This window comes from Pezoporus wallicus, unplaced genomic scaffold (genome assembly GCF_028554395.1).
Source record: "Pezoporus wallicus isolate ANWC-B61680 ecotype Strahan unplaced genomic scaffold, APGP_CSIRO_Pwel_v1 contig_8057, whole genome shotgun sequence".
NCBI lineage: Eukaryota > Metazoa > Chordata > Aves > Psittaciformes > Psittacidae > Pezoporus > Pezoporus wallicus.
In genome coordinates, this window is record NW_026637044.1 from 953,357 (window position 1) to 978,336 (window position 24,980).

The 24,980-nt window shown below is 45.4% G+C and overlaps 1 protein-coding gene across 2 annotated transcripts in view; it reads left to right on the forward strand.

Annotated features, from left to right (window-relative positions):
* The window catches only part of SETD2 (SET domain containing 2, histone lysine methyltransferase), a 64,845-nt gene that overhangs the window by 18,936 nt on the left and 20,929 nt on the right, over nucleotides 1-24,980 (forward strand). For both annotated transcript variants that reach the window (XM_057402860.1, XM_057402861.1), the window contains exons 3-12: nucleotides 1,278-5,722; nucleotides 7,893-8,024; nucleotides 9,374-9,502; nucleotides 12,682-12,805; nucleotides 13,928-14,005; nucleotides 14,231-14,328; nucleotides 16,232-16,358; nucleotides 17,872-18,006; nucleotides 18,661-18,789; nucleotides 21,535-22,173. In XM_057402860.1, the coding sequence (XP_057258843.1) occupies nucleotides 1,278-5,722; nucleotides 7,893-8,024; nucleotides 9,374-9,502; nucleotides 12,682-12,805; nucleotides 13,928-14,005; nucleotides 14,231-14,328; nucleotides 16,232-16,358; nucleotides 17,872-18,006; nucleotides 18,661-18,789; nucleotides 21,535-22,173 (6,036 nt within the window). The remainder of the gene's footprint in view (nucleotides 1-1,277; nucleotides 5,723-7,892; nucleotides 8,025-9,373; nucleotides 9,503-12,681; nucleotides 12,806-13,927; nucleotides 14,006-14,230; nucleotides 14,329-16,231; nucleotides 16,359-17,871; nucleotides 18,007-18,660; nucleotides 18,790-21,534; nucleotides 22,174-24,980) is intronic.

Here is a 24,980-nt window from a genome sequence, read left to right on the forward strand (position 1 = left end):
CTTGTCTTTAGGGTCTACACTCCTGTGACACAGCTTTTGCACAGACAAACCTTAAGCCTTAAAATAGTTGGAGAAATACTAAGGGTAAACATATGGTGTTTTGTGCTCTGAAAATTGCTAATCTCAGACTTGGATAGGGTAAGAGGTTCCCATGTTAAAGGAGCTTTGTTGCTCTGCACTTGCCCCATTTCCAAAGCCAGGATTCAGTTACAAGTGCTGTCACGGGAGCTTTCCTGATGGAGATCCTGAGCTCTTAATCACAGAATCACAGAATGGTTTGGGTTGGAAGGGACCTTAAAGCTCATCCAGTCCCAACCCCCTGCCATGGGCAGGAACACCTCACACTAGACCAGGTTGCTTAAAGCGCACTCTGCCAGGTCATGGTGAGCTTGTCTTCAGCCAACATCCCCAAGTCCTTCTCCTCAGGGCTGCTCTCAGTCCAGTCTCCCTCAGCCTGTATTTGTGTGTAATGTCCTAGAGAAGATGACTTTTGGCTTATTAGCATAAAAAGCAAACAGACTTTCTGTAGCATGGTCCTCACTGCAGTGTTGTGAGCGAGATCCTGAGCAGAAGACTTCTGGTGAGATGCATGAGCAGTGTATTACAGTTGGTTGGCCTTGAGGTAACAGAGTCATCATGCATGACTGGGTCCTGATGGGAGTTCTTGAAGGTTGTTCTATTAATAGTATGCCTCAGCCTGGAAACTTATTAGGAATTACTAATGACTGAGATAATGCTGTCAGTGGGAGGCGGGAAAGGACAGGGCTTAAAATTGTTGCTGTAATTCTTGATAGTCTGATTTATGCTGAAATTAAATGCATCCAGCTGCAGCCTCCTGGAATGTGAAAACAAACACACTTAGATCTTAAAAATACAGGTTATTTTATAGCCCAAGACCATAGACACAGCGTAAATAAAGCAGTACTATCTCCTCATTTAACTTTATATGTTAAACTATCTATTTTTCAAAGAAATAAGAATTATATCAGAAAAGGGCTTCTCATTTGGTTATTAATGAGTCAGTTAAGCCTCAGCCCAGGCCCCAGAGGATTTTTTGCTCCAAACTGGAATTGGCTGGGTAGTTGATTTTGTTCAAGAGAGAGTGAGGCACAGAAGGCATCATGTCTGTGCTGTCCCAGACTTCAGCCCAGGGTATCAGTTTCTGTTTTATTGTCATGAAAAATTCACCAGATAAAAGAAAACTATTTAGTATGCCTGTAGAACTGTTAAAACCCCCCAAACGGTTCTTCTAACTTCATCTTCTTTATCTTTTGTAGGGCAAGCCTGAAACCGTGCAGAAAGCTGGCTTTATCAAAGGCCCCGTGTTTAAAGGCGTTGCTTCCAGTCGTTTTTTGCCCAAAGGCACCAAAACAAAGGTTAACCTTGAGGAGCAGGGAAGACAAAAGGTGTCTTTCAGCTTTAGTTTAACCAAGAAAACCTTACCGAATAGATTTCTGACTGGTCTCGGAAACGAGAAACAAAATGAAACTCAGAACTCCCCAGCAGTACCCCTTCAGACTGACTTTAACCCCAAAACTAAAATGGACCTGGGGGATGCCGCTGGTTCAGCTGAGGAGTCATCACCTCCAAAACCGAAGGTAGAATTAGGGAAGATCCATTTTAAAAAACACTTAATTAATGTCACAGCAAAACCTCCACCAGCTACAGTGACAACGCTACCGCCGCCACCGGCAGCTGTGGCACCAGTAACAGAACTGGTGGCATTGGCAGCGGACTTTCCCTCAACACCACCGCCTCCCCCACCTCCTCCTCCTCCTCCTCCTCCACCACCACCAGCAGTGTTTCCAGCAGCATCGATGCCTGTTCCTGCAGCAGCAGTCTTGCCACAACTGCCAGTAACGCTGATGTCCACACTGTTGCTGACACCGCCCGTGGAAGCTGAAGTTCCTGCTTTGAGGGAGCTGTGCCATGTGGTGCCTAAGGAAGGTCTGGAGCTGGATATCAAGCAGGATGTGGTATCGCATGGTTCGGAAGAACGTGTAGTTCAAAACATGCCTGAGCAGACGGAAATAACTCCGCAGAAGGAAGATTCCCATATTGGGAAAGAGGATGAGGTTTCCGATGGCTCAAAGGGTGCTGCCCTCTGCTCCCGGAGGCAGGGGTCGAAGAGGAAGTTCTCCCAGTCTGATGGAACTGTGCAGGGCTCTGAGTCCGATGAAGATTCGGTGAGGACCTCCTCCAGCCAACGGTCACATGAGCTGAAGATATCCAGTACAGAGAAGGAGAGAGATCCCAGGCGGAGCTCCACATCCCTCAGAAGTGATGATGTGGGGAAGTCCTCCTCGCGCTCCAGGTCGGACAGGGATGAGAAGTACTCGAGCTATTCAAAATCAGACAGAGATTCACGGTATGTGTCCTCCCGCTCTCGATCAGACAGAGAGAGAAGGCGAAGCCGATCTCATTCCCGTTCCCGATCTGATCGAGGCTCCCGAACCAGCTCTTCCTACTCAAGGTCGGAGCGCTCACATTACTATGAATCAGACCGCAGATACTATCGGAGCTCCCCATACAGGGAAAGGTCGAGATATTCCCGTTCATATGCGGACAGCAGGGCACGAGAGAGTTCGGACTCAGAGGATGAATACAGGAGGACACATTCCAGATCGAGCGACTCAAGGCGTACATCATCCTACTCCTCCTCCTCCTACAGAGACTCGAGGTCTTCTTACTCTAAGTCGGACAGGGATAGCAAAGTAGAGTCATCTTATGCTGACATGGAGAGGAGAGGAAGGTCTTCTTTGAAAACAGATAGAGATTCAAAAAGGACTTCAGAAAGTGAAGTAACCAAAAGGTGCTCTCCCCTTGATGAGCTAGGCTATCGAAAGGGGACATCCCATTCTAAGCCTGACAGTAATGTGAATTCCTCCCGTTATAAGTCCACCCCTTCAAAGACCCCTGCACCAAAGCCTGATAAGTTTAAGAGTTCTTTCTGTTGTACAGAATCAATCGAAGAAATAAAACAGCAGTCTAATTCTCTAGATTTAGAGACTTCTTGTCTAAAAAGCAATGAGATCAGGGTGTCCATTGCGAAAAAAAATGAAAGGGAAAAGACACTTTCTCCATTAAACCAGTTAAATGATTCGCCTGCTTGTAAAAAGGCAGACGAATCGAAAGTGGGTTTTGCTAACTCAAAGTCTGAGGAACTTACAGGAAATGAATGCTATGGCAGTGTTAAGGAGCAAGAAACTCTATTACAGATAAAACACGATCAGTTAAGAACATGTTTCCCCACAAAGCTGAGTGTAAATGGGTCCCCGGAGGATAAGGCTGAAGGTTTGGCAACTTCCACTGCCTCCAAAACAGAGGATGTTGTCCCATCTTCTGATGATAGCCTGTGTCGGTCAGAAGTATCGTCTGTTGTGAAGGCAAGTCCATCGTATCCTTTGCCATCTAATGGGTTTGAGAACACATACGCATCTCAAGAGCAAGAGCTGGATAATTCTCAGGTCCAGTCCAGTGAGTGCAGCAGTCTGTTTAGGGAAGCAGAGGCTCCAGTCCCGCAGCAGCCAGTGGAAGTCACCCCTTTGCCCGTTGTGAATGTAGATCATCCTGAAACTGTGCTTAAGAAGCTGGATGATCAGGCGACTCCATGTGATAAAACCAAAGAACCATTTTTTTGCTACATTTCAGACGATGCTGCCCCTGCTTTGTATCATTCGGAAGTTGAAATTGAAGCAGAACCAGCAGATTTAAAAGTTACATCTGAGTCTTTTCTGGACGTGCAGGTAGAGCCACAGACTGTTACGTGCGACTATGAGAGCACGGAGGATCACCTCTCAAAGTCTGCCTGTGATGAAGAGCATAGTCATCCTATTAGCCTGGCAGTGGAGAGCTCAAGCAGGGATTTCTCCCAGGATGGCTGTTCCCTGAGGCTCAGGTCAGATCATCCTATCCCAGAGGAAAGCGTCTCTTCCAAATGGGATGTGCCACCGCCGGATGGACATCAGGAGGTGCTCCAGCATTCGGAAACCGAAGATGTGCTTGAGTTGGAGACTCAGCATGTTGATCTTGGTTTGGCAAAAGGCAAGCCATCATTCAAAGATGAGCATTCGTACTATTCAGAAGTGCCGCTGGAGCACCGCAGCAGAGAGGTCGTGGAAGAAAGTGCTGTTTCCACTGAGGGTGTTGGGTTCGATGATTTAAGAGTTCGGTGTCCTGTTGTATTGGGTGAGAAGGATGAGGGAAATGAGCCTTTAGTGGCTTCGGCTTTTCCAGATGCCTTTTTTCCCTCCTGTGATGTTGTTGTCACCGCAGAAGAAACAGAGACAGTAAGTCAAGCCCCAACATGTGACAGTAGTGGCAACGCCACTGAATTTGTTCCTGATGGTCATGATGATTACTCTGACACAGGGGATAGTGACACTGAGGGGGGCAGTGAAGACAGTGACACGGAGGACTCGGATTCTGATGATGGAACACCACGGAAACGGCTGCAGTCTGTTGTGGTTGTACCAAAGAACTCAACCGTTGCTATGGAGGAGAGCAGCCCTGGCTCCTCCCGGAGCAGCCAGGGCAACCGGCGCTATTCTGACCACTGGGACGATGAGCGACCAGAGCCGAGTAGACCCTACTATGAAGAGAGGTTAGAGACTATGGCAAGTAAAGGTGGTCCACAAGTAGAGAGCCGATATTCTCCTAGAGGGATGGAGAAGAGTCCAGCAACTTCTACCGAGCTCAGCAGGAAGGAGATGGAGGAGCTGCGGATGGATCCGTGCCAGTCTCAGAGTGATGGCGTTGACAGTACAAGTCAGGCAGACCTAACGACAGATTCCCACAGCAAACCCAACCCAGATGAGAGAATAATGTTGAAGGAGCTGATGTCCATTGGTAGGCCAATTGGCCAACAGGACGAGCAGCCATTTTGCCTGTCAGAGAGTTTTGAGAGCACTGATAAGCACCAGATGAACTCTTCCAAGCCAGACAGTAGGCAAGGGAGGTGTGGGCTTAACCAGACTGGTGGTGGAGACTTCACCAGGCTGGATGGTTTTCAAACAACAGAGGAGCTGGGTGGCTTGGGCTGGGACTTTTCCCAGCCAGAGAAGCCCAGTAGCACCTACCAGCAGCCAGATAGCAGCTTTGGGGGCTACTCGGGCTACATTTACCAGCCGGGTTCGGGCGCATATGGTGGCTCTCAGAGTTACTGGCAAGGCAATGGTTACTGGGATGTGAGGTCTGCTAGCAGACCTTCTGCAGCTAATTGTGAACGAATTCAAGGGCAAGTACCTGATTCTCTAACGGAGGATCATGAGGAGTACGAAGAAGATGACCGGTGGGATGATGACTGCAAGCCTCGTTTTCCCAGTCCCTCAAGTAAAAGCCAGATGCCTGGACAGCAAGAAGAAGGCTCTGTGCAGGGACATGAGATCAGCAGCAATTCGACCAAGGAGCCGGTACCTGTTGGGGAGAAGAAGGAGGAGGTGAAGGTTTTGGAAAAAAATGATGTGAAAGAACGAGGTCCACCAAAAAAAAGGCGCCCAGAGTTGGAGAGTGACTCCGAGAGTGACGTGGACTCAAGGGAGAAGAAGAAGGCAAAACTGGAGGAGGAGCAAGTGGAGTTGGCACCACAGGACGCCTCCATGGTTGGTCGGTTGTGTATCATGGATGACTTCAGAGACCCCCAGCGTTGGAAGGAGTTTGCCAAGCAAGGAAAGATGCCCTGTTACTTTGACCTTATTGAGGAGAATGTGTATTTGACGGAAAGGTAACTTGAGGGTTTTTTTACCCTTTTTTTGTCTTGCTTGTAGCAATTTCAGTTTCTAACATACATTTGGTTCTGTGAGAGTTTGGTGGGCTTTTGATGGGTAATATTTGGAGGGAGAGGGAGGCATGTTGTGTTCCCTGCATGAGCCAAAGCTGCTCATAGAGCAGATGACACTGGGCAAGCATTTAATCCACCTTGGGTCTCTTCTCCTAAACAGAAACCCCCAGTTGGGCCCAGGCAGGTCCTGGTGATGCAAAGAGGCAAAAGATGGAAGGATGTGGGGGAAGGATGATTTATTTATACCCTCTTCTCAGTTGTCTTGCAGCATCCCCTTTCTCTAGTGTTGATTTGAGTATCAAGCAGGACTTGCACATGTGGGATTACTGGCATCTGCACCAAGTAAACATGTTATATTTGTGCCCATGGTAGTTTGTAAGAGTGATTAAATTATTTTCCAAGCTTTTTGCTTTATTGCCCACTGTTCAGCACCAACTTGGTGCAGCTGTGTTGGAGCCCAGAGGAGTGTATAGCAGCATCACATCTGGGCTTACCAGATCTTGTCTGTTTAGTGTCTCCAGATGCCAGCTCTGAAGACACAGGGAAATCTGGGTGTGGGAAAAGTTTTGGACAAACTAAGCGTATTTCCAAAGGCCTTGGTTATTTGCATGTAATTATTTGTCATCTCAGATGAGTGATTTTAGATCTAAGAGACTGTCATTTGAAATATCAGAGGATAGCTGTTAGCTGCAGATTAGCCTTTTCCCTTTTGCATGGGAACATTGAATGGGATATGATCCCTGGAAAATAAAATTATCTATTTCCTAGCTTTAGGGGTGATTAGTAGGTGTATTGCTTTAGGACTTAACTACCTTCATCCTTGTCAAAACCATGCTTCCATTGGCTTTAACGTGTATGTAGGAGCTCCTTATGAGCATGTAACCAATTCTTACTCCTGGCACAGACTACAACAAGGCCTGCTGATGATTTATGCCTATTTAATTTGCCATTTCAGTTAACCTCATGGTCCTTTTTCATCTCATGATTTCTCAGGGGTGGTTGAGTAACGGTGTTTCCCGCTGGACCATCAGACACCAAGCGCTCGCCAGCAGCGAGGGCACCCTCACGCAGCACGAGCACAAGGCGACGCTTGAATTTATACCCCTCTTGGGCTTCATGTGTTGTGGTCTTAACACTCAAGGTTTTGCCACGTATTTTGTTCCTTAAAATGTTTGGATTTTTTTTTTTTTTAATAAGTGCTTTTTAAAATATGTTTTTGATTCAGAGACTGAATATGGACCACCTCTATGCTGATAAAACCTGCTCTTTATTTCAGTCCACGTTTTTTTCCTCATGCTTTTTTTGTCTTGTTGGGATCCACACTCTGAACCATTTCCCTATCATCACATGGCAACTAAAATATCAATAAGTAGATGCCTTTGATGCCCTGCCTTTTCCATAACTACAGTTTTCTTTCCTTTTTCATCATCTTATTTGACATTAAAGCAGAGCTAACCTCTACAGTCTGCTTTATTAGAATGATGCTGCTGTAAAATGTGATGTGAGCTCAGTTTATGTGTTAATATTTTAGAATATAGTTTTTCTCCTGACTTTTGCATCAGTGAAACCAAGTGGACTGTCATGGAATAGCTGAGATTGGAAGGGATCTCTGGAGATTGTCTGTGTAGTATTATATATCATTACAGAATATAGCATTTCCTGGGAGGCTCATCAAAGTTTACCCTTTTAGTTTAAATCTTAGAACTTGCGTTATGTGGTGAGAAATCCTCTCACCACATAAAAAAGTCTAGAAAAATCAGGTCTGAATTTTCTGGAAATTGGCTTCTTGTGTGACAAAATGAAGGGGTTTTAGTTCTTCCTTTGGGTGTAGGTGCACGTGCAGATCCACGTTGAAAATAGATTGGATTGTGGACATTGAGCAGAAGTGAAAAAAGTTAAATCTTTTATGATCAGAGATTCATCACCTCATCACTTCCTGCTCAAAACAAACCAAGTATCCTATCTTCCCGTGGTTCTCCAAAGGTAATCAATCCGTATGTGCAGTTTCTAGAGAATAAATTGATTGCCTCTTACAGCAACTGATAAAGATTGAGGAGTAATTTTTCTACCCAGATGCTGTCTAACCTGTATTTCAATGACTTGTCTTCCGTAGGAAGAAGAACAAATCTCACCGGGATATTAAACGAATGCTGTGTGAATGCCCTCCACTTTCCAAAGAAGAGCGAGCTCAGGGGGAGGTTGCTTGTGGAGAAGACTGTCTCAATCGCCTGCTCATGATAGAGTGGTAAGCAGCATTTCAGGAGTTGCCAGAGTTGGGCAGTGTTGTCTGTGAGATGACTTGGGAGTCCCTGAAATCACAGAGGATTCCCTGGGCAGTGGCAGTGCACTGGCTGTGTGCTCTCATTTTCACTGGCTGGTGTGGAGTCATCTTCAGAGCCTACACACCAATATTTAAATCTGATTTCAGATGATCTGCAGGAGGCTAGGCCATAGCAACCTCCTGTTTAACACTGCTACAAATGCTGTGAGTCTTCTGTTCCTCAGCATTAGCTCTAGTCCTCTAAGCATGGTTGGAGGGAGTCAGGAATGCAAATGAAGCTCTCTACCTGAGACCTGAGGAGGCCACAAAGATGCTCTGAGGGTTGGAGAACCTCTCCTATGGAGATAGGCTGAGAGAGCTGGGCTTGTTCAGCCTGGAGAAGAGAAGGCTCCAGGGGGGACCTTAGAGCAGCTTCCAGTGCATGAAAGGGAATGCAAGAAACCTGGAGAGGGGCTTTTGACAGAGGCAGGTAGGGACAGGACAAGGGGGAATGGCTTTAAACTGACAGAGGGGAGATTGAGATGAGATGTGAGGAAGAAGTTCTTCCCTGTGAGGGTGGTGAGTCCCTGGCACAGGTTGCCCAGGGAAGCTGTGGCTGCCACATTGCTGGCAGTGTTCAAGGCCAGTCTGGGTGGGGCTTGGAGCAACCTGGTCTGGTGGAAGGTGTGCCTGCCCGTAGCAGGGGGTTGGAACTGGATGGGCTTTAAGGTTTCTTCTAATCCAAACCATTTCAGAACACAGTGATTCATTATTTCCTCTTTTTTTTCTCCTTTTGCATCTCTCCTCTCCCCAGAGCCTCAACAGGTTACAGATGGTGTTTCCTTTTGTCTTCTGGGAGAGGCTAGGAGGAGAAAGAGCTGTTGCTCTGTGGGAGGGAGGCAGGGAAGGGGTGCTTAGTGGCATTCACCTACCTGGCAGAAAGATTGTCACAGCTGGGATGGAAAGAGAGAAATTATCTGGCATTATCTGTTTGTTTTCTATTTCCTTGCCCAGGCAGTAGACATAGGAGAAGGGGATATCCTGGGGAAAGAACCCATAAAACGTGGAGAGGAGGCCAGTTCATCCCATTTTGGTTATAAGACATAGAAGTACAGCCACATTAGCATTCCAACTGTTTTTGTCCTCCTTCCAGAAATAAATTGTGTGCACTTGCATGTTGGTAATCAGATGGTTATGCTTTTTATAGCGAAACCCATTTGAAAATTTTACACTGAATTTATTGTGGTTACTTGGTATCTATTTCCCATGTGAGCCGTTCCAGTTATCGTTGTTGTGCTGCTAGGAATTGATTTGTTCCATTTTTTTTCTCTTAGTTCTTCCAGGTGCCCAAACGGTGACTACTGCTCCAACAGGCGCTTCCAGAAGAAACAGCATGCAGACGTTGAAGTGATCCTCACTGAGAAGAAAGGCTGGGGGCTGAGAGCTGCCAAAGATCTGCCATCGTAAGCATTTGCTCTTTGAATGGCATCCTCCTGCTATTTTACTCCCTTGTGAAGGGAAAATAAGTTCCTTGCATTTTCTTGGTTTCATTGACATTAGTAGCTTTACTGAGGTTCTTCTAGCTTTATATACTGTCCTTGTGCTCTGTCCCTCTTGGTTATTGGGACCTGCACATCCACTAATCCACAAAACACCCGTTTTGCTCTTCTCATTAGGGTTTCTGACAGTCTTGCTGTGGCTTCATAGAATCACAGAATGATTTGTGTCTCTTCTGCTCTTCCCACCTCTGCAAGAATTACCCTCTTGTCAAATCCTCCTTCTTCTCCCCTTCAGACTACAGGAAGACCCTATGGGGATCTTTCCTCCCTCATTAGCCTGTTGTTACTTAATGGCTGTACTTGGAAGTACATCAGCCATGTTTACGGATCCGAGTCTGTGTTTGATTCATCTCTCTTTCACTCAAGCAAGACGATATTTACCTGGATCAGTTCATTTACTGACACTATAAGGCACAAGGAAGCTGGTGGGACTTGAACGCAAGGGCTGTGTGGTGCTTCACCCCATTGGTCCCCTCCTAGGTCGGCAGCAGGATGGACGTTGATATTTTTTGTGTTATGGTCCTGTTTGGGAGCTTGCACTCAAAAAGTGAGTGTGGCTGGGAAAAAGAGTAGTGTTAGGTACATTTTACTCTACAGGTGTGTGTGCAAGGAGCAGCTCTGAGATGGGAGTGCCTTCTCACCGGGCAGAGTAACTCAAGGAGTTGTCTTGTGTGTTGCCAACCTGGTGTTTTCTTATATGCCCAGTAGTAAAAAGAGCTTTAGGTGAGGCCGGGAGAGAAGTGAGAAAAGCAGAGGCATTCATAGAGCTGTTGGAGCCTGAAGCACAAGGTGCAGCGGGAGGAGCAGGATGAGCAGGAGACAAAGATGGGGTTTGCTGGGAGAAAGGAGCAGGGTGAGAGATGTCCGAAGGTAAAAGCGACTGCAGTGAACTGCCATGCTCCTACAGCTAGGAGGTCTCAGGTGGCTTTTTCTACCTCAGGTTCTGACCTCACCACTTGAGTGTGCAGGTTGTGTGGGTGTGGATGTCCTCCCAGATCCATGCCAGGTGAGCAGAAGTTGGTTGTGCTCTTCCACAGATGAGTGACATACTTTGTAGATGAACCCACTGGAGTGTCCTGCCATGAGGGAGGAGGTGATGTGCACCAGAGTTGCACCAGGCTCTCATTTCCATCTCAAAAGGTTGTGGGATGGGCATGGTGAGTCTGTTCATCTTCAAGAGCACCAGGGACTGAGCTTAGAGACCAAGACAATCTGCCTAGAACTTAATTGTGCAAAGATTTTCTGTAGCTCTGTATGTTTATAGTAAGTTTCCGTGGAAACTCTGAATTAATTTTTTCTTGGCTTCTGTTGAAGACAGAGAGTTCTGAGGAATCCAGCAGTGCTTGTGACACTTGAGAAAGCTCTAGGTCTTACAGCAGAGTTTTTTTACTGCCTTATCGACTATATGAGACTAATTCACAGGAAGATACGTGGAAGAGTTTTGATTGCTTTGGAGACGTATGCCAGCTTATCTAAAATGCAGTGAAAACAATTCTGCATTCTCAACCTGATATGTTTAACCAAGAGTGCCTTCATACTATGTTTATGTAGAAGATGACAGTGTTGAGCACCTGTCAAAATGAGTGAGCGCTCCCCATCACTGTCCTGTTGCACAGCAACTGTGTCTAAGAAGAGGGTGAGATTCATAGCGTTTTCTGGCTCTTCCTTTTCCAGATTTGCCACATAATCTGGGGAGTCCCTGGTGCTGCTGGATGTAACCTTTGCAAGAGGAGGGTCCCGTTGTTTATAAAGTAGTGCATGCGCAGAGAAGTATTAGTGATGGGGACTGTTGCCCTGTGTGGAAATGCCAGATCCAGTTTTATTTAAAGGTTTAGGAATTTCTTTTGAAGACAAGGTTGTACTAAAAATGCAGCTGATAGTGAGCATCTTACCATAGCAAGCACTGTATCTGCTAGGTGGGGTAGGATCAGGAACATTGAGAAAGATGGGAAGGAGGTAGTTGTGTGAAGACCATCTTGGGTAAGGGGGTAAATATGTCATAGAATCCTAGAATGGTTTGGGCTGGAAGGCGCCTTAAAGACCATCCAGTTCCAGCCCGCCTGCTACAGGCAGGCACACCTTCCACCAGACCAGGTTGCTCCAAGCCCCATCCAGACTGGCCTTGAACACTGCCAGAGATGGGGCAGCCACAGCTTCTCTGGGCAACCTGTGCCAGGGCCTCACCACCCTCACAGGGAAGAACTTCTTCCTCATGTCTCATTTAAATCTCCCTTCTGTCAGCTTGAAGCCATTCCCCTTTGGTCTGTAACTATGTGCCCTTGTAAAAATGTGGTCCTTCAGCACCATTTGGTGGGCACAGAGATGGGTGAAGGTGGGTATCATTTATTCACATGGGCTGGAAGGCCAGCACAGTACTGCTGGAGGGATTAATGATGGGAAGGAAATGGGGTGAGCTCAAAACACCTAAGGCCTAGTCTAGGTGGAGCTCAGGGTGATATTTAGCAAGGGAAGACTTAGGACAGATAGCAAGGGAAGACTCAGGACAGGTAGCAAGGAAGATATATTACAGTGTGCCTTCATAGACCAGAGGGTTTAGAGCCCGACTATGCTGCAGAATGCAACCTGTTAGGTTTGTGTCTGAGCATAGAGGTAACTCCTTGTTCTCTTCCATCTCTGCTTTTAAATTCACTTTTCCTGTGGCTATAAAGGATGTTTTATTGACCCTTCATTTCACCCTCCAGACCAGGAAGGTGCAGACAGGTTTTCCATTTCAGTTGATGCCAACCACCTGCCTGCACCTTCTCTTAATACTCTTTGTCCTCTTGACAGGGCCCACAAGGTCTTACTCTTCTATTAAATGAACCCCGCTTGAGAGGTGGCTTTATTCTTGTGTCTGGGCTTTTCACTGTGATATACCTGCCTCTGTGATAGCATAGAAAATAAATTAATCAGAATTGCCTGAGATTAAGGTATACAACAATCGTAGCTTCACCACCTGGATGACCAGGCTGCAAGTTGTGTTCAGAGAGCCCATCTCCACAGTGGCTGTTTTCTTTTCCTTTGTGTTTCTTGCTTGTGGCAAAGCAGAGTGATGTTTGTTTTTTTTCCCTTGGGCTTTGCAGCAACACTTTTGTCTTGGAGTACTGTGGAGAAGTGCTGGATCACAAGGAGTTCAAGGCTCGTGTGAAGGAATATGCCCGGAACAAGAACATTCACTATTATTTCATGGCCCTGAAAAATGATGAGGTGAGTGGTGAGCCAAAGAAAACATTGGCTGGCTTTGTGTTGTCATGCCTTACATTCTTAAATCATTTTTTTTAACCCTTTGCTCAGTTTCAACCTAGTTTAGTGGAAATCTGGCAGTCTAACTGCATCCCGGTCCTTGGAGAGAAGAAATTGTCCTCCCAAGGGAAGGAATGGGGTATGGCCCATCACTTTCACATGAGCAAACCTCTGTGGGAGAGAAACTGTATCTGTGTCCCATGACAGGAAGATGCTTCAAGCCAAATTCAGCCTTCTTGAATGACCAACAAAACAAGTCTAGAAAACACACCAAGAAGCCCTGTTACCTTTCTTCCCTTGCTCACAGAGCTAGGTTAAGCTGGGACGATTTTAGCTGGAGTCCCTATGTGCAGGATTAGTGACATTGAAATATTTATATACCAGATGTGCTTAATTATTTATCTCTGCTTCAGTCCTATGGGATTACAGAGCTGTGATGCAGAGAGCGCAGCCTTGCTTACCTTGGGCAATGAGCCCTCCCTTGCTGAGAACAAAGCTTATAAATAGAAATTTAATATCATATTCTGCTTGTCTCTTCTGTCAAGACTTTCTGGGTCTGGGTAGCTTTACAGTAAATGAGCTAAAAATACTTTTTTTTCCCCCAAAGTAAGCATTTTTTGTAGCTGCCATGGGATTGCTGTGTGATCACAAGGGGGCACAGGGGAGTGTTTCCAGTTATGAAAAAGAGGATGCAGTGATGCAGGAGACAACTTTCTTATTTGAGTCTGATGTGCATGGCAAAGGTGTTTGGCTTTCCTAGCCCTCATGGTCGCTGTACTGCATATCAGAGGGTCAGAAACAGATTAAAAATTGGGATACCAACCCAACTGAAGAACTCTGCATTAACGTGCTACTAAGAACCGTGTGCCAGCTGCTTAGTGCTCTTCTTTTTGGGGGGCACTTAGTATCACTATAAAACCCATTCTCCAAACCATATAAAGTCAATAGCTGGAGCAGGAGAGGGTGGTAACTTCTACGTGGGTTGTCTTCAACTGCGTGATGTTCATAGCTATACTGCTTCGTGTTTCTGGCGGTGCAGAGAGAGGGAGCCTGTTTCACTGTATTTGTTGCTTCTTTTCTTTTCAGATAATCGATGCTACCCAGAAAGGAAACTGCTCTCGTTTTATGAACCACAGCTGTGAACCAAACTGCGAGACACAAAAGGTAAACTGTGGGATCAAAGCTGCTGGCTTCTCACTTCCACTGCCTTGCGACTTAGCAAGCTCAGAGTGAAAAGCATTTCTCCTTTATCTCTCTTTGTTGCTTTTTTGCTCTTTACATTTATCAGTGATGCTGTTTGAAGGTTTAATCTTGTTCATTCAAAGCAAAACCAGAGTCAGCCCTGGCTTTTGTAATAACTGCTGTCATCTTGTTTTTTCCTTGCTTCAGTGGACTGTGAACGGGCAGCTCAGAGTTGGATTTTTCACCACCAAACTAGTCCCATCGGGCTCAGAGCTAACGTTTGATTACCAGTTCCAGAGATATGGGTACGTTTCATCTCTCTCTGCTTAAGCTGCTGGAAGTGGGTTTTGTGAGCATTGGTGCAGTCTTGCTCCAAAACAAATCATTACAAAGCCGCGTCTAACAGAGCAGCTGGAAATGAACTGGAATTCAACTGTATAAAAAGCTACCTGAATAATTTTCTTCCATTTCTAACACAGGAGACTGGGAGAGGAATTTCCTGTTGATTTGTCTTTTCCAATTCACTTTATTGCTTTTTTGTTCCGCTTCCTACCATCTCTCCCCAGTGGAAATTTCCCAGATAATTATCTTGACTGTTGCTTTCCCTTGTCTAATTATTTATTATCCAAGCTCCAGACTTTGCAGTGATCTTAAATAATGCCTCTTCTTCCCCGCCCACCCCTGTTTTATGACTTTGCAAATACTTGCAGAGCTGTAAAACCCCAATAGATAGGGCATCCTCTCTTCCTGACTGACTCCAGAGGTGCAGGTGTGCAAGCTCCAGTGTGGGCTTTGGCTCCCTTCTCTAAACCTGAGCTGAGTATTTCCATATTACTGCTTGTCCAGGTGTATGGTGAAGTATTTCACTCTCTTTAGTGAGCACAAAACAGCATCTGATCAGCTTGAAGCAACCTGTAACTATGAGATTAATTGTAAATCCATTTTATAATCTCTAGGCTTCTTACTGAATATAGTTGTTTAAGAAGCGTCTCTTCCTTTTCCTTCTGGATCCTGTCTCCTGCAACACTGTGGCCCTTTCTGTAAGGAGGAGAATCAGAAACTAATTTTTAATTGTATTTTTAAATTACTTGTGCTAAAGCGTCAAATGCTGTCATGGACTTTTCCTAGTGCAAACTTTCAGGAAGGAAGGCAAACTTAGTCTTTCTGGTTGCTCTTGCAGCAAGGCCTCTTTAATTTTCAGGCACATTGGAATATCAGAGAATCATTGAATGTTTTGGGTTGGAAGAGACCTTAAAGCTTCTCCAGTTTCATCCGCCCTGGCCATGGGCATGGACACCTTGCACTAGACCAGGTTGCTCAAAGCCGGGTTTAGTATTGTGGCCCTGTTAGGGTCTCTCTGATGGAGAATCATTTTGCTATATTGGCCCACTCTGATACCGTGTGTATTTGAGTTCAGTGAGCTTAGTCTTGTCTCAATGGAATTTTCCAGCTCTGATCTTCTGGGTGTCCTTCCTGAGCTCAGGTTCTGCTTTGTAGAAGGTCCTGCAGTTTTCTTCCCTGGTTCTTACTGCTGCAAAGCCATGTTCCTCCAGTGGATTATGCACATAAACCCCCCGCCCCATAACCCACAACCCCCCTTACCAAAAAAACCTCCAAAACAACCATTCTCCCAAGCAACTGTGGTATGTAGTTTAAAATTTATGGTGTGTCAAGTAGAAAATACAGAGGCTTTGTAGAAATACTGCCTGAAGGTAATATAATTTATGTCTTCTGCTCTCATGGCTGTATATGGGGAGCATATCTATTGCCTGAATCTCACTACTGAATCTTAACTACTTCTGAGAATCTTTATTCTGTGTTGAGTATAAATTGCAAGCCTTTTTCCTAATGGATGTATAATCCTGATTACATATTCTTTAGGAAAAATAATGTATTGATTTCAGTGTGTGGTAAGAAGTTGGCAGACCCAAGAGCCCCAACTTTTTGTTTCTGATTCATGGTTCTTGACCTATAAAGAGCCTAGAAGTAAAGCAGACTTTGGTTTCCAGCTGAGACAATCCGGGGTCACCATAGCTATGTAAGAAATAAAGACTTAGTTTGAGTTTTCTGTGGCCTCAAAAGCCTTGCCATGCAGGGAAGTTGCTGTCACTTTCTTCTGAGGATGCACTGAAGAGTAAGGGAAAATAACTTGCTGTGGATGGGGTTGATGTGTTATTAAACTGCTCTGTTGCTTATGCCCACCTATAGCAAAGAAGCTCAGAAATGTTTCTGTGGCTCAGCCAACTGCCGGGGTTACCTGGGAGGAGAGAACAGGGTCAGCATCCGAGCTGCTGGAGGGAAGATGAAAAAGGAGCGCTCCCGCAAGAAGGACTCGGTGAGTCTGAGTCTCCCTCCTATGCATGTTCTTATTCATGTCTAAGAGCAGCAGCTACAAAGGGCTGACTCCGGGCTTCATTTTCTGTATGAGAGTCTTCAGCTCACCTCTGCAGTCATCTTCTGTGATTGGTGACTCATGATGGTGTTAAGGCTCTGTCTTTTCCATAGATGTGTTTGTATCACTGTATCACAGGTGCCCTCAGTACTTGTGTTTTCTTGGAGCTTTAGTTAAATCTGTTTCTTTCTCTGGGTTACTTAGCAGCAAGTCCCACTAGAGAGGGACTTTCCCAGGTACAGTATCTGGTCATCAGTACTGTGGGCTACTAAAAAGCATACAGAATTCTACCTGGTTTGAAAAATCTGGTTTGTATTGCATGATTTCTGAATGTTGGTGAAAGGCAGGCAATGCCAACTTCACTTTTCAGGATGTTACCTGAAATTTGACAGCTGAGAGGGCACAGATGTTTGCCATCTCCACGCTGGGATGTGAAATTTGAACCTCTTAACTGCTGTGGCCTAGGGGCAAGGCAGCTTCCAGGAGAAACTTGTATGAACATGTGTCGCATTTGTGCTGGCTTCAGTTATAGTTGTGTTTGCAGATGGATGTGAATGAAATATGTAACTTAAATCCAGACTGGTTTTCTAGTCTTTTTATAGCTTTTCATGCGTGTAATCCTTCCCAAGTGGTTCTATGAACTAACTCCCCATACTGAATTGCAGGGATGGATTCACATGGTAGATGTAGGAAACTGTGCAGAGAAGTTTGAGCAATGCAATCTAATGGAGTTTGTCCTTTGTGGGCTCTTTTTGCCTCCTACAAGGTGTAGTAGTTCTGTCCTTGGAGATGCAAAACTGTTCCTACAGATAAGATTTGTTACCTGCTCTTTTGGGAGAAGCTGCCTATAAAAATGCTAGCTTCATTTTTATTTACTGTATTGGAGCGTCAGGAAGCCAAAAAGTTATTTATAAGCCCTTTATGAGGTATCTTAAAATGCTAATTAGTGGCACCGAGGAGTAAGGTAAATTATGAATGATCATATTTCAGTCTGCATGGAGAGGAATGTGCCTCTGGTTGTAAAGAGCATAAATACCCATTAGGTATTTAAAGAAGTAAATCTATTGGCAATTAAGGATAATCTCATAGTACACATCTGTTTTCCTACATGAAAAGATAAACTTGCCACTGGAAGTATTTTGGTGTGTACCCCTGGAATTTCCTCTATGCAGTATTAGATGTATACATCTAAATCATGCTATTCTTTTGGGAAAATGGATGTTGGAGTCTAGGGATTCCTGCCTTTGGCATATGTGCTCGGCAGAACAAACCACCATAATAGGCCAGATAAAAGAAACCCAACCGTGCTGAGTCAAATTAAAGCCAGGCTTCTTTTCCATATGGGCAAATTGCTCGGGAGAGGCTTCTCTTGGCTCTCGAAGATTGTGTCTACCATCACGTAGGGTTAGCACAAGCCTGGTATGACCTGAGAGTTGTTTCTCTTTGGCCGTGGTAGGTGGACGGGGAGCTGGAAGCGCTGCTGGAGAATGGAGAGGGTCTCTCTGATAAGAACCAAGTTCTCAGTTTATCTCGGCTGATGGTTCGGATTGAAACGCTGGAGCAGAAGCTCACCTGCCTCAAACTCATCCAGGTGAGGAAGATCCAGCTGAAGCGGGGAGACCTACATCCTCTTTAAGCTATGTCCTTAGAGCTCTTGGTGGATGAAGAGAGGGAAAGTGGGAGAAAGGTGCCAGCAGCCCATGTGTGAGACAAGCAGTTCTGCTTGATAGATCACATGTGATTTCCACCTTTTGTTCATTTTATGTTTGGTGGAACTTGGCCTGGATGGTGATGCAAAATGCCCATTTCTAGAAGTAAATGAATTCTTTATATGTAAGGGCTTAGAGAGTAAATGAATAGTTTGTCAGCTTAAAATTGTAGTTGTCTCCTCTCCAAGATCACCCTGCATTTTAACCTCTATCTGACCGCAGATGAGCCGCAGCTGGGTTTCTGTGCCATCCCTTATCATTAAGTTTTACTCCCCAGTCTGAGCTGTCCATTAGGTAATTGTTGTAACAGTTCTGCTGTCTGCGTTACTGCTCCTAACCCAGTAGTTATGGCCACTTAAACGATGTTAGATGCGCGCTGGTCTTGGCTGGTGTGTAGTTCTGGCTTCTGTGATGAGTTTGACAGGTAACATAAGCCCAGTTGAGCAGTTAGCCATGTTAGTCTGGGGAAATCAAAGCGGGTTTTGCCTGTAAGTCTCTGGCCATTCCCATGGACTCTCTTACTGTGGCTCATCCAGAATACGCACTCGCAGTCCTGCCTGAAGTCCTTCCTGGAGTGTCATGGCTTATCTCTCCTCTGGATTTGGATGACGGAGCTGGGCGATGGAAGAGGAAGCAGTGCTAACAACCTGAAGTTGCAGCTGGAGGTCAGTAGTTCCCTTGGGTTTGAAGCTTTCCCTCACAGCTTTAATAATTACTCAGAAGCATGGTGATTTTATTATTTTTTTAAAATGTATGTATTATATGCCAGGTGTTCATGAAAACAAACTTTGGTATCCTCAGAACTACAGCCTTAAAACTTGTGCTTTAAGGGAGATCCTTGACATATATGGAAATAATTTGCTCCTGTGGTTTTTCTTAGAGTTCTGAGTTAGCAACATGAGACAAACTTAAATAAAGACCATTGCCATTACTGTTTAATTCTGTACTGAACCACACAGGGAATTTGAGGTATTGACAGTCTGAAGTGGAGCTTGTGTATTTCTGTTTTCTATACACGCTTCGCTGTTGCATGCAAAAATACATCTGGAAGTTCCCTTAATAAAGACACTTCTGCAAGAAGGCTGCTATGCAGTTTGGAGAGGTACACACAGACACACATCACGAGCAAGGCAGCAGAAGCTGTGTGAGCTGTAGAGCTCAGGGTACCTCTACTCCTGCTGACTTCCTTGGTTTTCAGAAGTAGTCCTTCCCAACCCAGCTTCCTTAGGCCAGCATGATTTTTCTCTAAGCTGGTACTTTGCATTTCTGGATGAGTTGTCTCCTACTCATGCCTTTCTCCTCTTTAACACTGTGGCTTAATCCTTGAATGATCCTAGAGTGGTTTGGGTTGGAATGGACTTAAAAGATCACCCATTTCTGACGCCTTGCCATGGGCAAGGACACCTTCCACTAGACCAGGTTGCTCCAAGCCCTGTCCAAGCTGGCCTTGGACACTGCCAGGGATGGGGCAGCCACAGCTTCTCTGGGCAACCTGTGCCAGGGACTCACCACCCTCACAGGGGAGAACTTCTTCCTCACATCTCATCTCAGTCTCCCCTCTGTCAGTTTAAAGCCATTCCCCTTTGTCCTGTCCCTACCTGCCCTCGTTGAAAGCCCCTCTCCAGCTTTCTTGTCAGCCCCTTTAGGCACTGGAAGCTCCTGTAAGGTGTCCCCAGAGCTTTCTCTTCTCCAGGCTGAACAAGCCCAGCTCTCTTCAGCCTGCCTCCATAGCAGAGGTGCTTCAGTCCTCGGAGCCACTTCGGTTCAGGTGATCCCTTATTAAAATGGGCACTGTTGGTGTCACAAGATGGAGAGTTTCCTATGTGTGCTTTTCTGAGCTTTCAGCTCTTCGAGTGGGATGAGGATACCTGAAGATTCTTGGAGCCCAGATCACTATCAGACCTAGTAAGATGGCTTCTGTACTTCTCTCTGTGCTGCTGATGGTTAGAAGGACAGCAGATCTGTTTGCTCTGCAGTATGTCCTAGTGGAATGCCACCAGTTCCACCTCCTAGTCTTTATCTGTCCTTACTAAGACAAAGTTTTGACTGTTAATACCTGGAAAACTTCAGTGCGTGGGGCTTGGGATCTCTGACAGTAAGTTAGAGCTTGTTGACTTACAGAGTTTGAGTAGACCTACCCTTACTTCATCTCCATTGTGCTGTGAAGAGCATGTTGTTGTTGATGGTCCATGCATGTTGTATGCAAGGCGTGGATTTGGCAGGTGCCTCCAGTTTTCTCTCCCGCTCATGCGATGTGGCTTTTCAGTACTTCTAGCCAAAGCAGAAGTGCTTGACAGCCACTGAGTGAACGTCCCTCTTGCTGCAGTGCATCACTTCCATCTTGCTGTATGGAGAGGCACTGCTCCTGAGTCTGCAGAAAGATATTTTGAGACCAAGTCTACAGGGGCTGACTTAATCTGTTGCAGTAACTGCTTTTAGAAGGTAGCTGTTCCTCTTTGGGACTGCAGTATTTTCTTCTTTGGGGTAGATAGGATCCATCCTACTTTATACATGTTGGAACTGTTGCTCTGAGGGAGTCTCAAGTCTGGATTTTTGTACATACAGTGCCTATCCTCCTTGCTCCCTGACATACAGGTGCCATGGCATTGCAGAGCTGCAAGGTGGCTCGTCTCCAGCTCATCTTTGACTTCTGGCTTTGGAGAAGTCCGTGGTCAGGTTAAGGTTAGACTCTGTTTTCCCCTGGAATAGATTCAAGCACTTCAACTTCATTGTTAAGGCTGCTAGTGGCAGCCTTATATTTTGGCGCAGTTTAATAATCTAGAAGTGCCATCAATATCGGAGATGCTCGCCTTGTCTTGTGGTTTGGAGGTCCCCAGTTGTTCATATCTCTTTGTGCTTAAGGTTTAGCTCCATGAGCAGCAGACTGTCTCCTTTCCACTAACACCGGTAACACTCCAGCTTCTTCTGCCGTATATGGCGCCACTGTTAAGTGAAGAAAAAGCTTTTCTCACTTGTTTGCAACCAGTTTGCAGGCTTTTTTTTGGTCAAGCTGTTCTGAGTGCTGATCTATCCTGACATTTCTGATCAGGTTTTGTTCCATATAGCACATCTAAATGCTGCATTGTTGTATTGATTGTCCTAGGAATGTGTATGGCCACTAGTAAGTGCTTGAGCTCTTTGAAATAGGTTTAATTGCAACTGATTGCTAAATTAGTTTAATTGCTAAATGCTCACTCTTTTCCACATGCTTATGGTTTATTTGCTCTCAGCAGCAGTTCACTGCTGTAGTTTAGCCTTGAGGAGGGGCATCATTATTTCTTACCCATGCCTTGTTGCCATCATTTTGATATTTCAGTTACCTTTTTGTTAAGAAAAAGAAATCGTTCCAGTTTAGAGATGGCTTTAAATTCTGGTGGCTCTAACAATGTGATTTTTTTCTTTGCAATTAGATTATGAAGACACTAGAGCTCCTGCCTATACCTACCAAGAACATGCTGGAGGAGAGCAAAGTGCTTCCCATTATTCAGCGCTGGGCTCAGACCAAGACTGCTGTCCCACAGCTCAGCGAAGGGGATGGCTACTCAAGTGAGAACACTTCACGGGCTCACACACCGCTCAACACGCCAGATCTTTCCACCAAGCAGAGTGGGGAAGGTGACACGGACACCCCCAAGAAGCTGGTATTTCGGAGGCTGAAAATTATAAGTGAAAACAGCATGGACAGTGCCATCTCAGATACAACCAGTGAGCTGGAAGGGAAGGAGGGCAAAGAGGACCTGGACCAGCTGGAGAGTGCCCCGATGGAGGTGTCAGAGGAGCATCAGCAGCAGGACATCAAAGCTGTCATTGATGTGCCAGTGGAGAGCAGCAAACCCCAAGCTGCAGAGCTGGAGATTGAACCTGAAGCAGAGATCAAAGAGAGCAATGGTGCAAAGCTGGAAGAGCCCATCACGATGGAAACGCCATCTCAAGACGAAGAGGAAGGCGTATCTGACGTTGAGAGTGAGAGGAGCCAAGAACAGACTGACAAAATTGTGGATGTGAGCGATTTGGCTACCAGGCTGCTTGACAGCTGGAAGGAGCTCAAGGTAAGAGGCACCTATCTGCAGCTACACCACCTCCGCTCTTGCTAAGGAAAATGCAGAGCTGTTTGCAGTTCAGTAAAAACGGGATTGAGTTGTCCTGTTGGTAAATGGTTGATAACTCAGATTGCCTTTCCTACGCAGAAGGGCTTCTCTGAGTGCTTTCTGTGTATCTCCTTTTGTTGCAAACTGCCCCGTACATGACTTTGGGTAGATTTCCAGGCATCGGTGTATTGCAGGCTGAAAACAGCAGATAATTCAGTTTAGGCATGCCACAAAGACACCTTAGTCATGAAGTTATTTTTTAGGCTGTTCAGGGGGAGGGCAGCTCTGAGGAATTGAGATTCTCTTCCAACCCAAACCATTCTGTGAAATGCCACAAGCATTTTTGGTTGAAGTGGCCCAGTATCTGTCAATGTTGAAACAAATTGATGGCCTATCTACTCCTTACTTCAGTTACCACAACATCATCAGCATTTCCTGCCCTGTTAACATCTGCTGTTCATCTGCAGTGTATAGAGCCTCCAGATCCTGGTCTGCTGGCCATATCATGTTCTCTCAATAGTAGTTGTATGGGTTAACCTGATGTTGTTTGCAGTTGGTTTTTAGACCAGGTAAATACTCAGATTTGTGGGTGTTATTTGGGCCTTTAAAGACTGCTAGAGTATGCAGATACTCATGGTTTCGATCCCATCAAGGTCTTCCTCAAGCACATATCCTCTTTAAGAGAAGAGCTCGGTGGCTGCAATCCGCCATCTCTCCTCCAGAATCAGGTGTGTGGCCCTGTGCAGCATAGGTGGCCAACTTGGCCACTCAGTCTTCAGCTGGCAGCTCTTTTGATGGGCCATAGGATGATGTTCCAGTAGCTCAATACTCAACAGTTCAGGCATTTCCTGGGGTGTCTTTATGTCTTTGGAAACCCCTTGCCCATCTGCTGCTTTTGTAGGATTATATTCCTTATATTTGAGAGCAGCAAGGGTGGGAACCTTGAAGTTGCTTTTACACTTTAATAAGTGTAAAAACTTACACTTATTTGTAATCCTCTTTTGCTGAGGATCCAGCAAAGGAATCAAAGACATTGCCGTGCTTCTGGCATGGTGTGGGTTTGATGGAAAAGGTCGTGGAGGATCTTTTGCCCTTTTCTTAGTCAAGTGTCTGTCCAATTTTAATCACTGGAAGTGGTTTTTAAGCAAATTTACTTTTCATGATGCAGCATGTAGCTAAAGAGTTGATTTACCGATCGAATTTGATAATGAGTAATTATTTAGAGGAGGCTAATAAAAATGGTGGGTGTTATGCATACTACGACGTCATATGCAGATGGAGACCGCAGCAAGCTTTGTACTGTTCAGCAGCCATAGCTACAAACATCAGCATTTATAAAAACATATCTAGAGAGTTACGTAAGGCTTAAAAGAAATCTTACCTTCATCTCTGAATTTTTCAGAAAAATCAGATATTTGCTGATTGTTGGCTAGATTTCAATTTGTAGACTCTTAAAATTTGTGTGGGCCTCATGGTTTTCTTTACTGAAGTGACACTGTCAGGTTGAATTTATGGTTAAATTGAAACAGCATCCTTTTCATCAGTTGCTAGTACCTGGGATTGTGTAAACTGAAAGCTAAGTCAAGTCTTAGTCCTACACTGCTTTGCAGATAGTTTTGCTCTGGACTACCCAGCCTCAGTTTTATGTTGGTTCCCTTCCAGGATGATGTGCTGTGGTGGCTAGACTTGAAACAGCACAGAAAATATGTTGTAAACCAGTGTAAAGCTTCACCAAATGAGTGACTCCTCCGAAATGGTGGTCTGAGACCAAACTTGATCTTAGGGTGTCATTTTATCACCAGGGCTTGTGTTTTCTTTTGAGCTTGGAGGAGCTCAGCCTTGGCTATCTAGAGTTTGGTCGCGCAACTCGTCAGTGTTGCTATTTAAGGTGTGGATTCACATCTCTGTGTACTTGCTAATTAACTTCAGGTCTTTATAAAGGATGCTAATAACCTGATGCAGCACGCATATCTGGTTGTGGGGGTGGGGTTGTATCTCACAAGCTTTAGCTTTGTAGTAATCCCAGCAAATCCAACCCCAAAAAGCAGAATCATGACATGGGTCTGTGAAAACTCATTTTTCTCACACAAAGCATTTTTGGGGAAACTGTGACCTGGGGCTTCATTCTGTCCTAGACGTTGTCATGGCACTAAGAGTTAACTGCTTCTGTCCGATTCTCACCTGTTAAGATGCCAGGTGCCACCATAGCCCAGCCTAGAGGTGGCTGATGTCTAAAAGAAAAGACTAAGCTGGCAGAGCATTGCTTTAGATGGAATGCTTTAGAACCCAGTCACCCCAGCGGCATAAAAGCCAGGGGCCTTTTCCAGCACTTCCAAGCTTTTTAAAAGCTGTTTTGAGTGGTGGAACATCTGCAATAACTGGCATTGGATGGGGGGGGTGGGAGGGTCTGAAAACTCATAACTTAAGCTATGTCCTCTCCAGTCCTGCTGATGACCCCCTTGTAATTTCAACCATTTCCATCTAGCTTCTCAGGGCAGCAAGGAGCTGACCATGTGTCTCCTTTTCTCAACTCCATTTTCAACTCCGTGCTGAAGAAGGGAGAGGACATAGCGTGCATACGGTGAAGAAACGGGAAGATGGTTGGGAAGCTGGATGATGCATGAGCAATATAATAGGTGAAAAGAGGACAGAGGTGGTTAACTCATTGATGCCGACGTTATTTTGGTGTGTCCATTGCCGGCAATGGACGTCGCTCCGGGAAAATCCCAACTCCTGGCATGAAAGGATTAAGTGAGCTATCTTTTTCT